At 31.6% G+C, this 15,100-nt stretch overlaps 1 protein-coding gene across 2 annotated transcripts; it reads left to right on the top strand.

Moving 5' to 3' along the window:
• Nucleotides 1-2,627: 2,627 nt before the first annotated feature.
• LOC134714606 (putative ankyrin repeat protein RF_0381) lies at nt 2,628-15,081 on the top strand. 2 transcript variants are annotated; one of them, XM_063575991.1, is made up of 5 exons: nt 2,628-2,699; nt 8,793-8,922; nt 9,650-9,790; nt 10,742-11,419; nt 12,519-15,081. In XM_063575991.1, the coding sequence occupies exons 3-5, from the start codon at nt 9,664-9,666 to the stop codon at nt 13,532-13,534; spliced, it is 1,821 nt and encodes a 606-aa protein (XP_063432061.1). In that variant the 5' UTR covers nt 2,628-2,699; nt 8,793-8,922; nt 9,650-9,663; the 3' UTR covers nt 13,535-15,081. The 2 variants fall into 2 exon arrangements, with proteins under 2 accessions (XP_063432061.1, XP_063432062.1); XM_063575992.1 differs by lacking the exon at nt 2,628-2,699 and adding an exon at nt 2,704-2,765.
• The last annotated feature ends 19 nt before the right edge of the window (nt 15,082-15,100 follow it).

Raw genomic sequence — 15,100 nt, 5'->3', positions numbered from 1 at the left:
ATATACCGTACAAAAACCTAATGCAACGTGGCAGATACGTACTTAAACGTAATAACACCTAGTGATTATAATCAAATACGTTTTAGAACGTATCAGGTCATTTCTAATACGCATTTCTACGTTCCTTCTACGTTTTACTGCGCTTTTCTACGTTAGTACTACGTTTTCATTTTTAGTCACGTTTGTATTGTGCAGACCAATACAAACGGCACCGATCACGTATCAATCTACGCATAACTACGTATATAGCCGTTTTAAGTACGGATCGATACGATTCACTACGGATATTGCCGTTTCGCTACGTTTTGAAAACGTAGCAAAACGGGATAGCCGAAACGTGACAGTGTGACTGGGGCTTAATCAACGCCTGTTAAATTAAAACCTACGGAGCTTGACTCGCCTATAGATTCACATGACGAAACATCACAAATAATACTCAAAACATCTGGCTCATATGCAGAGGATATTCCTAATGAATTTTGTGAATAATCACACAACACACCTATATTTGCAGGGGAATAAGATTTCGTTAACTCATCATACACACCTGAATAATCAGGGGAAGCAATCGCACCTGACACAATTACAGGGGGTTTCACAACATCATTTTCGTAATTATCACACAATAACACACCTGTAATTACAGGGGAATATAATTTCCTTTGAATAACACTATTAATTTATTGATCATTTTAGTAGATTCACAATGTAGCACTGAAGTTGAACATCATTGATGATGTTGGCAATCCTTCGAAGGGTGTAGCACAGACGCATCACTCGAATCTTTTCCTTTACGGACGCACTTTCTGCAAACATGCAATAGTTTTTTGTCCCCATAGGCTCCAAAATGATCTCCGGATCGACTACAGTTTCCCGCTTGATATGCGCCGCAAATTGGATTGCGATCAACCGGCTTATCCTTGAAACCTGTTTTAGTCGGGGTAGACGAAAACGAAGTGAGGGGGGTGACGAGAGAACGGCCTTGTTCTTCAACAAATGCATGCGACCAATTTTTGTGACCTCTTTCTATGGAACGCAAAACTTCGGCGTGAAAATCCTTTATCTCCGCAAAGGGGTATTTTTCAACGAGATAAAGCAAATTAATTAGATGTTTTTGTCTGTGCACAGAAATGGCTTGTTTTTCTATGTTATGCATAAATGAATGTTTCACCTCTGACTAGTTGTGCTAGACCGAAATCTTTATCAGAATAATTGACCGATTTGGTTTGTGCATGCTCATGTGGCCATGGCACATCATATTTAACTCTATCCTTAGCAGCTCTTGCTTCACCGGAAACTGCTGTTCTTTTTTGTTTATCTTTGAATATAACATATGGTAAATCATTACCTTTGATTTGAGCTTTGTCCTTATCCTCGTCGTTATCATTTGAAAAATCAGAATCATCGGAAGAGGACGAAGATTGATTAAGCAGCTGTCGAGTAAGCTCTTTAGCCTGTTTTCCAACTTTATCTTGATCCCGTATCTCATTAAGCGATGGAAGCTTTAATGTTTTAACTTTTTTACCATTGTCCTTCGTTTTAGTTCTTGAAGATTTACCACCGGATGTTTTCTTGGCTACAAGGAGCTCATGTTGTTTCGCCAACAAATCACGTTCCAAAATTTTGTTTTGTATTGTCAATTCTTGAATTGTTTTATCAAGTTCACTCACAATGTTCGTAGATGAAGGTAATTTTGAACGAACGCTAGCACTTGCCTCGTCTGATTTCGGTGTTGATGTCTGACGATGAACCACGTTTTCAGAATTAATTATATCTCCTAGTCCAGCTTCTGTAACTGAATCAAAATCCTTCTGCATTTCAAAAGATGATAGAATAAAGTCTTTTAAGTACGCTGGAGGTTTTCTTGTTCTATTGTTTTCCATCGGATGTAAAAATAAAATGTTTTATATCAATTACATAATAAAGTGGCCTGGAACATGCTCTTTCGCTTAAAACCACATGGTAATATAAACCCGGATGAAGTATCAAAGGGAAGCAATCTCTTACAAGGTGTTATCAATTAGGTACAATGAGAGTTGCCTCCCATTGTACGCAATCTTATCTGAAATCCTCAAAGACAAAAACATGAGATCTGACACACACCGTGTATCCTTATCTGAAATCCTCAAAGACAAAAACATGAGATCTGACACACACCATGTATCCTTATCTGAAATCCTCAAAGACAAAAACATGGAGATCTGACACACCGTACATATCCTTATCTGAAATCCTCAAAGACAAAAACATGAGATCTGACACACACCGTGTATCCTTATCTGAAATCCTCAAATACAAAAACATTTTATAATCATATACTAGTATACTGATGTGTGAATTTGGATAAAACTATTTTCGTGACTTTTAATCGCTCCTACTTGATCATGTACACAAATTCAGTTAAACACAAGGTCGAGTCTAACTGAATTAAAAAAACAATTAAACCAAATGAAATTTTTCATATGTTAAGCATTGAATCAACACAAGGATACATAATCTTTAACTATAACAAAAGCTGTATAGATAAAGAGGTCCGTTGTTTAATATAGTTTGGGTATTTAGCTGTATAAAAAAGAAGTTCGTTGTCTGTTGTAGATATATTTCGTTGGTATTTAGCTGTAGACATTCATGTAGTCGGTAACGCGTTTTAAAAATGAGAGTCCTTCACAGTTTTAAAAAAGATGTAAAAGACAAAAATGGTAGGCAAGAACAACAAATTCTTATTTTGTGGCACACATTTATCCTTAAAACATTGTACAAATAATGTAATTCGGAGAAAAAATTACTTAAATATTGTGTGTGGTGTAAAAACAAAGTTGCATAAATTATATGCATAAGAATTAACAAGTTACAAAGATAGTTTATTGAATATCGGCTCTAAATAAAACTTTGAATCTTGAGAGGGGGTGGTAAAGGGTTATTTTCGTGCAACGTTTTCGGCCTTTTTATTTCACGTGTTTTTGGTGTTTTATTTCGTGTTTAGTTTCGACGTGCGTGCTTCATGTTCTCCGTTATTTATTTTCCGTGTTTCGTGTCGGAACCGTTAATTTCTCCTGCTTGTCGCGCATTTGATTAAAAAAGTAAACCGGCACTAATTCAAAGGCAGTCCGGAGATTGTTTTAAGTTATGAGTTCACAGAATATTAAATTGATATCCAATTATATTTATGAATAATATTTTTCTTTCAAATCAGTTGTAACTAGCGGAGGCTAAAAGGTGACTGAAGGGTCATCATGTCCATTTTATAATGACAAGATGGTATCCAAGAACGGCAGCATGATTACTAAATTATTTTACTTTTTCCGTTAATATGTACGATTTCATTTCTCGTGCTTCGTTTTTTCCGATTTTTATTTTCCGTGCAACGTTTTTGCGATTTTTATTTCACGTGTTTCCGTGTTCAGGGCCCCCCTTTACCACCCTCTTGAGACTGAGTGCAGATAAATGTTCCAGAGTCAGAGATCTATATCTTGAATCCTTTGTTTTTCAAGGAATAACGGCAACGTCGGAACATGATGACAATTGGCATTACCTATCAGCATGTGCCCTCAAGCCAAATTAACATTCCTGTTTGAGATCAGTCCGAGATTACTCTGACGTCCAACGACTGTTATGCCAGACAAGCTGGGGCCCAGCTTGTCTGGCATAACAGCCGTTGGACGTCAGAGTAATCTCGCACTAATTAGCAACATGCCCTGACTATGAGAGAATATAAACCTTATTGCTATAAAAGACTATTTGTCCGCCATTGCTGGATATCACACAGGTTCCTGTAAAATGTTTACATCATAAAACAAAATATTTGACACCACAAGTTGTTGACGTCAAAAGTTCAAGCGGCCGGGTTAGCCGGGATTAGCGATAAGTAAGTAAGTAAGTAAGTAAGTAATTTTTATTGGTTTAAAATCCAAAATTACAGGATTGATACCAAGACAATACAAATTTGTTATACACAAACATACAAACATATATATATATCATACCAAATTTATAAACATTATATGAGGAGGTGGTACCACAAAGTTATTTAGTGCTTAATAGAGCATTTCTAGAAATGTACATGTCGCTTATAAATTTAACAATAATTCTAATTATATCAGTCTCAACACACGTATACAAAAATTTAAATCTTGCTTCATTAGTCATATTGAAAAAAGAGGGAACTATTTCACTAATTCTGGAAAACAGTTGGTCTCTAATTATATTTAATTTTGTACATTTTAAAGTGAAATGAAATTCATCTTCTACTTCTAAGAGACACAAAGGACAAATTCTTTCTTCTACAGGGGTTTTAGTGTGACGCCCTTGTTCAATTCTAAGAACACTATTACTAATACGAATTTTAGCAAAATGCCCTATTACTTTTCTGTCTATATTTAACAATAAATAGGTTTCCAATTTATAATTTTCTTTAAGCTGTCTATATGTTCTCAGCTTATTACCATGCACTGATTTATTATCACAAAATATATTTTCTTTCCAATAATTAAGATATCTATCATTAAGTTTGGTATGAATTGCATATAATAAACGCTTTTTTGAAATAGTATCATGATTTTTCCAAACATGTGAAAAATTTAATGTAGCAAGTAACTGTTCAATCTTTTTAGCAAATCCATTGGTTAATTGCAGGTTGGAACAATATACATCTTTTAGTAAACAATTGTTATCAGATTTTATGACATGCAACCAGAAGCCAATTGACAGTTTTAGAGCTTCTATAAAAACTTGATACATACCAAGTTCAGCTAGTACTGCTAAATTGACAGCTGATTTATTTACTCCAATTAAAGTTTTTGCAAATTTAATTTGGACTTTGATGGTATCCAATGACCAATATTTTGACTCTAGATTTGTAATATCTTTTATCATATACAGAGACCAAACTTCGCTACAATAAAGAAGTATAGGTTTAACACAAGCATCAAAAAGCTTTAAGTGAGGTAATACATTGATATTTTCAGAAAATAACAGTTTTCTAATACAAAATATAGCTTTTGAGGCTTTTTTACAAAGAAGTCTCACTGCCTCTGTAAAACTACCAGATGGTTTAAACAGTATACCCAAATATTTATATTCTGTACAGTGTTCCAAAATATTATCACTAAAAACAAACTTGTCTTTTATAAGTTTTTTACCTGATTTGTTAAAAATCATAACTTTGGTTTTGTCAAGATTTACTGTTAAATCCCAACTAGTGCAATATAAACTAAGCTTGTCAAGGCATTTTTGTAAGCCATTAGCCGATTCAGAAATAAGAACTAAATCATCAGCATATAACAGACATGATATATCATCATCATTTAACTTGGGTGGTTCACATGTTGAGTCAAAAATAGATGGTAAATCATTAATATATAAAGAAAATAATGTAGGGCTTAAAATACACCCTTGTTTTACCTCAACTGAGGAATTAAAAAAATCAGTGATACCTTCCGAGATCTTTACCGAGTACAAAACCTCTTTATACATATCTTTCATTATACTAAAAAAGGGACCATCTATGTTGTAAAAAGACAATTTGTAAAAGAGGGCATCTCTATTAATAGTATCAAATGCCTTCCTGAAATCAATGAAACAGGCATATATCTTTTTTGATGATTTAAATGCTTTATCAATTATAGTTTTTAGAGTTAAAACATGATCACTTGTTCGACTTCCCTTTCTGAATCCAATTTGCTCACGACATATAAGTTCATTTCCTTCAAGATACTTTTCTAATCTGTTATGTAAAACTTTTAGAAAAAAATTTCCCAAACAACTTGAAAGGGCTATACCTCGATAATTAGATGGATCATTAAAACACCCACCCTTCAAAAAATGGGCTTAATAAAAATTTTTCTCCATAAAGTTGGGTAGATACCAGACTTAAGAATAAGATTAAACAATTTTACATACACATCAATATTCATATAACAAGATATTTGTAACATTTCATTCGTAATACAATCTGAACCACTTGCTTTATTATTCTTTAAAGATTTTGCTGCAATAACCACCTCCTCAGTTGTAATAGAACTGTTTAACATCTTAGTACATGTGTTACAATCTTTAAAAGAAGTATACTCTTTCTTATCATTACATACATTTTTATCATAATCAATATTTATTAATTTATTAAAATATTTAAACCATTCTTTAGGTTGTATGTTAGAACTAGGATCCTTGAAGTTCTCCTTTTTCAGTTTCTTAATTGTTTTCCAAAAATCATTTGGACAGCTATTATTTGAATCTATAATCTGGTTTATCATTTTATGTCTAAATTGTCTATATTTTTTCCTTATAAGTTTATTCAGTTCCTTTTTATGATTTAATACATTGTGTCTAAGACTGTCATTCCAGGGCTCAGTACATAATTTTCTAGTCAGACTCTTTAGGGACCTATATTTAGATTCACATTCATTATCATAATATGGCTTTTTTATTTTTCTTCTTTTACTTCTCTTGTCTTTACCAGGGGTCTTATTAGTATTACTTAAAAAAGCAGCATTGTATAATATTGATGATATACTGGAGACGGTGTCATTAACACTTTGAGTTACATTGGAATTACATGTATTATTCGCATCTATATTTTGGGTTAAATTATCTACATCAGAATTTATGGTTCTAAAGTTCACTTTCAACATATTGGACTTAAAAATTTCTTCTCGTTTAGTAGTCCATTTAACTCTTCTAAGAGTTGGATTAACATAATCATCACATGACTTATTCACTAATTGAGAATGTAAAGTTATTGAAATTGGACAGTGATCAGATATTGTTGGTTCAAATTGTCCTACACTAAAATTGACAATACTTGGTAAAAATTTAGATGAACATAAACAATAGTCATCAATTGACACACCATTATGATTATAGAAAGTGATTTTACCTTTTGAATCACCAAGAGTTCTTCCATTAAGGATTCTTAATTGAGATTCTGTGCATAAGTCAAGTATTAATTTTCCATAGTTATTAGTTTTTTGGTGTACTTGAGTATTTCTAACTTTGCATACATTATCTGCCACATAATTAGTGGGAAGAAAGTTGTCCAAATTGTCATCTACTTCATTTGTTATGAAATCTAACTCTTTACAGTTTATATGTGCATTTAGATCTCCCATAAGGATTATATCCCCTAATATACTATATTTCGCAATATCTGCTTCAAGTTTCTCAATAAGGTGTATTGCATCCAACATGACACCTATAGAATCCATGATAAATATGTGATAATATCTCTGTCTTAAAGGCAGATTTCTTTTTCCATGGTACTTGTGAGATGAAATAACAATTTAAAATGCAATAATTTGATAAAATAAATAATTGATGTATTGAAAAAGTAATGGGCTATTTTGTTAGGTCCGGCCTTAGGGTGCTATTTTCCCAGCTCAGGCGAAATAGTGATTTATTTTGAGTTTGGCTATTTTGCCGGCCCAAATTAAGATTTTCAGTATATAAGAATAGAAAAATATAGAAAAATAAACTTTTAATAATAAGAATATCTCTAAACAAGTATGTCTTCTTTATAACTTTAGACAGAACCTGCATATTAAAATTGATACTCTCTATGTATTAAGAAGTCTCTAAAACTATATGTATTTTTTAAAACACTTATACAAAACATAAATATTAAAATTGATAGTTAAAAAAATATATAACACATTTAATAGACAAATCATGCAAACCCATATAGAAAAAAACGACATTCTAATTAAAACTTTAAAATAAAACATCCTATAGGTTCTAAAACAATTTAACCAGCTCATAATGTTTAACAAGTGTAATAAAACAAGTGCCTTGCTTTTGGTGCATTCTTTACTCTTTAGTCTTGCACACGAAAGATGCTGCCACTGAAGACATCAACTGCTGACTTTGCTATTTCTTTTCCAACAAACCATTCTAATACAATCACATCAGTCTCCTTAGACGCTTTTTGATCAAAAGGAATATATTTTGTCTTTGGTGCCCACCTTTTAGGTAATCCTATTACAGTTTGTAATTCCCTTAAGTCTCTAGTGCTTTTTCATTGTAGGTGGTAAAACTATACTTGAAATCGTTCCAGCAGAGTTCAATAAATCATGTTCAAATTGAATGTCATCTCTCGCTGATTTGATTTCACCACTTTCATTACATTGACTATCGATTCTACTTTCTGCTTGTTCATTCAGATCTGCAACTTCCCTTTGTGATTCCATTTGATCAGATGTTTCTACTTTCTGCTTGTTCATTCAGATCTGCAACTTCCCTTTGTGATTCCATTTGATCAGATGTTTCCAATTTAAGAAATTCCACCACTTATCAATGCTTTCCATCATTCCAATGTTTTAATATATTTTGTAAAGTAAATGTTTTTGTCTAAATAATTGTTTTCTGTATCTTCTGAAACCAAAGTTGCAATCTGCTGGGTAGGAAACTGTGTTTGTCTATATTTTTCACTTTGTGACAATTTACAGCTACGTTTTGGAGTGCTAATAATAGAAGATCGTGATTTTAATTCTTCAGAGGGAAGCATATTGACATTTAGCCCTATATCTGATTTGTATATAAATAATTTCATAGAAATATTTTTTATTTCAAATAGTCTGATTAAAAATCTGAAATAAGACCAGCAAAATAGCAAAACTCTATATAGATAGCTATTTTGACTGAGCTGACAAAATAGCCCCTAGGAGACTATTTTGCAGCAGCCGTCAAAATAGCCACTGCCTTTTTAAAATACACAAATGTACATTTTTATCAGTATGTATTATATACCTGAAAACTTACAAAAAATGTACCAAAAATGTATTTGTATATATATGTTTCAGAATTATCCTCCAATATCTAATTTCTTTAGTGTAATATGAAGTATGCGTAGGTTTGAGCATGGGAATTTTCCAGGAAGAAGACTGGCTATAAATATGTAGATCTACAAGTGTTATGTAACCTGAAGTAAAGGTATGAATCATTGTTATGTTGTTTATTTCAAAAATTTTGTACCCGCGAGCCTCCTTACAGCTGTTTATGATAGCATTGTTTCTAATTTGAAGGCTTACAATTTGACAATATTTCAATTCATGGTTGAAGTTTTGAAATTCAGATGCATAAAGTTTTGATTTGTTTTATTTTATGTCTAGAGATGACTTTTTTTGTTTATTTGGCCATGGGAAACAACAAAACTCCATCCAAAATTTGATATGGCTGAGTTATCTCCCATTGTAAAAATTGATTTGATAATGCTTGAAATCAACAGTTTCTGACTGGATTCATTATTATTATATTGGTTTGTTGCTGATTTCATCAAGAGACATATTACTTGAAAGGTTATTTGCACATTGCTTTCTTGTAGGACTCAAGCATTTATGGTGTATTTTGAATGTATGGATGAAAATTTGTCCTTTTTCCAGAGTTTATCAAATTGAAACATTTCAACAGTCAAGAACATATTTCCTAAACAAATATGTCAAAAAATATATCTGCTCTTAACACCATATTTCAATAGGACAAAAATATTTAAATGATAACAAAGACAAACTCTGATGAGGACATGCATCAAATTTTCAAGACAATCATCTTTTTCACTTTTTTCTATCCACCATTGCTTGTTTTTTTACATGTCTTTATAAAGAACATTTATTTGGCAATGAAATGTTCTGAAAATGTTTAATTTATAGCATATTTTAAGGTGATCCTTGAAAGATGGATGAAAACTCAGAAAAGACCCGGATTGTAGAGGTGTTGAGGTTATTATTCAGGTCATCAGAAGAGGAGGTTATAACCAAGCTTACAAACAACCTTGACCTGTTGGATGTACAGTTTGGATATGGTAATAATAAATCTTTTATACGTTTATTATGGTGGAGCATTAGAAGTTGTTAGGGGTAACAAAATTAAAATGTACTCCACAGTGCCATTGAAATTGGGGATAAAACCATCTTCGTTAGCCAAGGGTTACAATCCATTCCCGCTCTCTCAATATATTGAAGATAAAATGTAAAATTGTTTCAGTTAATTAATTTATTTTAGTTGCTGATGGTTGTTTGAGTGTTTTATGACCAATGATACTTTTTGGAGAAACATAGTTTATGATAAGTTAACTATTTTCATCCTGTTTAAAAAACATATTCTCAAGGTTGATATTCTTGTGTAGTGTTGACAATTTTATCCATAAACAATTTTTAAATGATTTTTTTTGTCATAAAAATTAAATTTCACACATACTTTCTTTCAAACGTTTACTTATTATTGTAGTCAATCATAATATTTCAATTTTGCTGAAACTTTTTATGCCCCACCTACGATAGTAGAGGGGCATTATGTTTTCTGGTCTGTGCCTCCGTTCGTTCGTCCATCTGTCCGTCCGTCTGTGCATCCGTTCGTCCCGCTTCAGGTTAAAGTTTTTGGTCGAGGTAGTTTTTGATGAAGTTGAAGTCCAATCAATTTGAAACTTAGTACACATGTTCCCCATGATATGATCTTTCTAATTTTAATGCCAAATTATAGTTTTGACCCCAATTACATGTTCCACTGAACATAGAAAATGATAGTGCAAAGTTCAGGTTAAAGTTTTTGGTCAAGGTAGTTTTTGATGAAGTTAAAGTTACATCAACTTGAAACTTAGTACACATGTTCCCTATGACATGATTTTTCTAATTTTAATTCCAAATTAAAGTTCTGACCTCACGGTCCACTGAACACAGAAAATGATAGTGCGAGTGGGGCATCCATGTACTATGGACACATTCTTGTTTCATAAATGTTTTTATTATTTTTTTAGAATATCTATCAGATTTACCGTGTGTATGTATGAAGATGTTAGAACAAGTCAAACATAATGGGCATATATTTCATCCAGAAAAAGTCGTGGAATTCATACTTCACGGAAAATGTAGTCATGTGACAAACCAAAGTAATCCCAGATTTATTCGTCAAGCAAGGACAACATTCCTTATCGTATCTTGTATTTTACAAAAATTTGACATCATTAAATTTTTAACAGACAATGGTGTATCATTAAATCAGAAGACTGGATCTATGAGTCTAAATCCGCTTCATGCCGCTATTTTAAGTAAAAACTTGAACATTTTCAATTTTATCGTTTCGTCAGGCGTTGATGTCAATGCTACCTGTACTCCATGTACGAATAAAGTTTCTAGTCTAATGTTAGCTGTGTTAGAAGGTGCTGAAGATATGGTGGAAATTCTACTTGATCATTCCAATATAAACAAATCTTACATTAACACTCAGAGTAAAACAGCTTTGTGTTGTGCTGCGGAAATTAACTCAGTACTACTTGTTGATAAGTTGATTAAAGCAGGACTAAAAGCTACTAACATGACAATATGTAAAGCTGTTCAAACAAATAATGCTGAGTTGTTACAACTAGTGGTCAGTTCTAGAAGATACTTTGTTCCACAGTTTCAAACATATGCTTTACATACTGCTGTCAAACTAAGTAAGTTGTTTCTACATTTTGTCAAATATTGATGTAACATGTGAGCTGTTACGAATAGAAATTGACCATTTGCAAATGAATATCAATACATCTGTAAACTTATTTCATGTTGAAAAATCTCTTACAAAGATTGTAACTGTTTGAAAATTGAGTAAAAATAAGAACCATACAAAACAGACCAACATTCATCTTTATTTTTTAAATCAACAAAAGTCTTAAGCTTTATACATGTACATGATTGTATAAAGTCTTAAGCTTATACATGTACATGATTGTATAAGTGAACTTGCTTTAATAAGGAGGATTTCTATCAGACACAGCTCATGTATAAATTGTGAAACATAGTCGACTAGTACTAACTAAAACACATTACTCCATGGCAATCAATGAAAAAAAAAGATATAAAAAAAAGGAAGTTTGGACTTGGACCTATTATGTAATGCTTTAAAAAGATTAGAGTGCAGTGTAAACAATAATAAAATTTCATGCACCTCTAATAGTAAAAAAAACCATGTGAACGTAGCAATGAAATAAGTTGTGTCCACAAAATCAACAAAAACACAAGTTGAGAGTAAAATGACATGTTTGAAAATAAGCTGTTGACACAAATGTTCTGTACAACTCTTGATCCTAGTTTGCTGTTATCTAATAAATAAAAAAATACATAAGAAACTTTACTGAAATAGTAGCACAGCCCTGATGTATAACTAGGAATGTTAAATTAAGGTATAGATTTTCCAATTATCTTAATCTTCCAAGTTAAAGAATTGTGTTTGGATGTATGTTTTTTTTTAATGTTGTTTGGTTGCTGACTCAATGGTGTTTTTACAGTTTTTTCTGTTTTTGGTTTGGATTAAAACTGGTAGTTATGTTTTCTCATTATATAAGAATCTTACATTTGGTAGGAATATGCCATTACCCATAAAATATAGTCTGAATGATTTTATTCACATTGATAATTAGATGCTCAATGATCATTTGAAAGTTCTGGATCTTAAATTTTATTTTTAAGTAATCTTCCTCAAAACAATTTATGTCAAAATTAAGATATATCACTAGTGAGGGAGATAAATCAGTAATTATTTTACATCTGTTTCAGGTAACAAAAAGATGCTGAAGCTTCTACTTGATAGAGGCTTTCATTTCAATCATGGGACAGACAAACTATATGATCAGGAATCTTTACATTTAGCTGTCCTAAGAAACGATGAAGATATGGTTAAAATTCTGCTGAATCATCAAATAAAACTTGACAATGAACTAAACGGCTATACAGCTTTGGATTGGGCAGAATTGATGGATTATGATGGTATTATTGAAATGATCAAAAACGAATATAGACTGAGATGTATAAAGCCACAAGATAAGAAAGACAGGAAGTGTATTATTGATGCACTCTTTGAAAGAGATGGAATAAATCGATCTGGTGTTATCAGAAAAATGGTGTCAAAAGGGTTTGATATCAACAGTCACAGTAATGAAGGTCTGACAATGCTGCATGAAGCTGTATTTGATCATGATTCTGATTCTCTGAAGGTGCTCCTAGAACTAGGAGCAAATCCAGATATAAATTCTACATCTTTACCAATAAGAACACCATTGTATGATGCTGTTTCAAACGGAAACATCATGGCAGCAAGATTACTTTTAGATGCTAATGCCTCTATGGATTTTATAGTAAAATATGAAGAGAATGTTATAGGAAATGACATTAATGACGATGATAATGGCTACATAGTACCTCCAGAAGAACTCCCGTTAGAACGATCTGTGTTATGTGCTGCAATCTGCAGAAATTTAACTGACATGGTCTGGTTGTTGTTATCTTCAGGGTATAATATACAGCAAGAGAAAAAGACATCTTTACAGTGGATGATTGAGAAAAGTAAAAGTGATAATATTCGACAATGGTTATCATGTAATGTAGAAAGTCCTCAAAATCTCTTGATCTGTTGTAGAGACTTTATTAGAAAACTCTACAAATATGATTTGAAATTGTTTGTTGAAAATCAGTGTATACCACAGCATTTAAAAGACAAACTTTTGTTAAAGGATATATTGTTTAGAGATGTAAGAAGCACACAGAGATTTTGCCACTGGAAAAATATTTATTAAGGTTTAACATGTACACATGATCAGGGACAAAAAGGTCCATTTGTATTAGATGTATAAACTCTTGCTTCAGTACCTTTTTTTAAAAGATCAGTTTGTATTCAGAGCTTCCACTTCAGTCTTCACTATTCAGTATTATAACAGCTTTTAAAGAAGATTATAATTTTAGACAATCAAAGTTTATAGAAATAATTGTTTCCTATTTTTGTTCTTTTAAATGTCCTTTAATCATGTTAATATGGCAGGTGAATTTAGGTTTACAATTAAATTTTGTTTTTGTGTTTACTTGAAAGTTTCTTTCACAGAGACCAGTATTGTCACACCACTAATATTTAACCGCTAAACTCTTTATCTGTTGAAATTCTTATCAACCTAGTCCTAAGATGATATTTTTAGTATATTTCCATTTTAAGGTTGATTTCAATAGACTATTTTCACAATGTTAAGGAGTTTGTGTTCCATAAATTACTTTAAATCATTGTTTGATATTTACTGGTACTTGGAATTTCTTAAAATAACATGCCAGATGTTTCAAGTGAACTGTTTACTTATCCCTAACCCCAATTGAGATTTTGTTGTTTTACATAAAGAATTCTTTCAATATCGACCAGTACTGAAATCATGAAGTTAAGTATTTTTTTTTCTAATTTTTTAATATGTTTCAGTTCATTTATCTAAAATGGGCCTATTGCATTTATAACTCAAACACCAAACTTGTAATAGTGCTCATAAAGAAGGCGCAATCAAAATGGTAATATAAATAAGGATTCATTATGACCTAATTTGATCTTAGTATATAGGAGTTGCAATGTTTAAATTCCTGTTGAAACCATCAGATGTAGCATTTATGCTGAAAAAAAAAATACACCAGGTATTTATTCATAACTTTTTAGAACATGCATTTATGTCAGGTATTCGTATATATCCTTTCATATACTGGTAACTATTTTTAATGACATTGTTTACATACAATATGTTTTGTTTAATCTTTTGTTATTTTTTTAATACCATACATGTATTTTCTTTTACATGATTTTATAGTTATCTAGAATGAAGTTTTTGAATTTCTTATTATATGATCTTTACATGTGTGTCTTTTCTGATTTTTTGCCATCTCTGTCTCACCTTAACAAAGTCACAAAGGCAATGCTGAGATGTTTTATTTCCAGCAGCATCAACACATTGGTACAGATACTGTCAATTCAGAATTTTTTGTGTACTTTTATTTTTGTAAATTTCAAAGAAGTGATAAAGATGTGAGATGGCTTATTGTGGTTTAAGAATTAAAATACTTTGCATACAAATAGTGCTAGCAAATTTTAAAATGAGAGTTTTTATTACCGGCCACCTATTGAGTTTCCTATTCTGACACAATTTTTCTGGATTTACAGTGCTTATCATGCCTTCATTTAATTTTTGTATTTTTTTGCTTTGCATAATACCTTTTTATTTTTACTCTATCAGTGTACTGATTAATATTGATTAATGTTTTGTGTGATACTGGTGAAAGTATTTGTTATTTTGATATGACTTTTTGTTTTCTATTTTGATATGTTTTATATTAAGATT

The sequence above is a fragment of the Mytilus trossulus genome, chromosome 4, assembly GCF_036588685.1.
Source record: "Mytilus trossulus isolate FHL-02 chromosome 4, PNRI_Mtr1.1.1.hap1, whole genome shotgun sequence".
Classification (NCBI taxonomy): domain Eukaryota; kingdom Metazoa; phylum Mollusca; class Bivalvia; order Mytilida; family Mytilidae; genus Mytilus; species Mytilus trossulus.
Note: the sequence above shows the minus strand (reverse complement) of the source record. Positions and strands in the feature narration are given on the sequence as shown.

Coding starts and splice junctions, on each gene's coding strand:
- LOC134714606 (XM_063575991.1), top strand. CDS start 9,664: ATGGATGAAAACTCAGAAAAGACCCGGATTGTAGAGGTGTTGAGGTTA. Junction 9,791..10,741: donor GGATGTACAGTTTGGATATG/GTAATAATAAAT, acceptor TTATTTTTTTAG/AATATCTATCAGATTTACCG. Junction 11,420..12,518: donor ACATACTGCTGTCAAACTAA/GTAAGTTGTTTC, acceptor CATCTGTTTCAG/GTAACAAAAAGATGCTGAAG.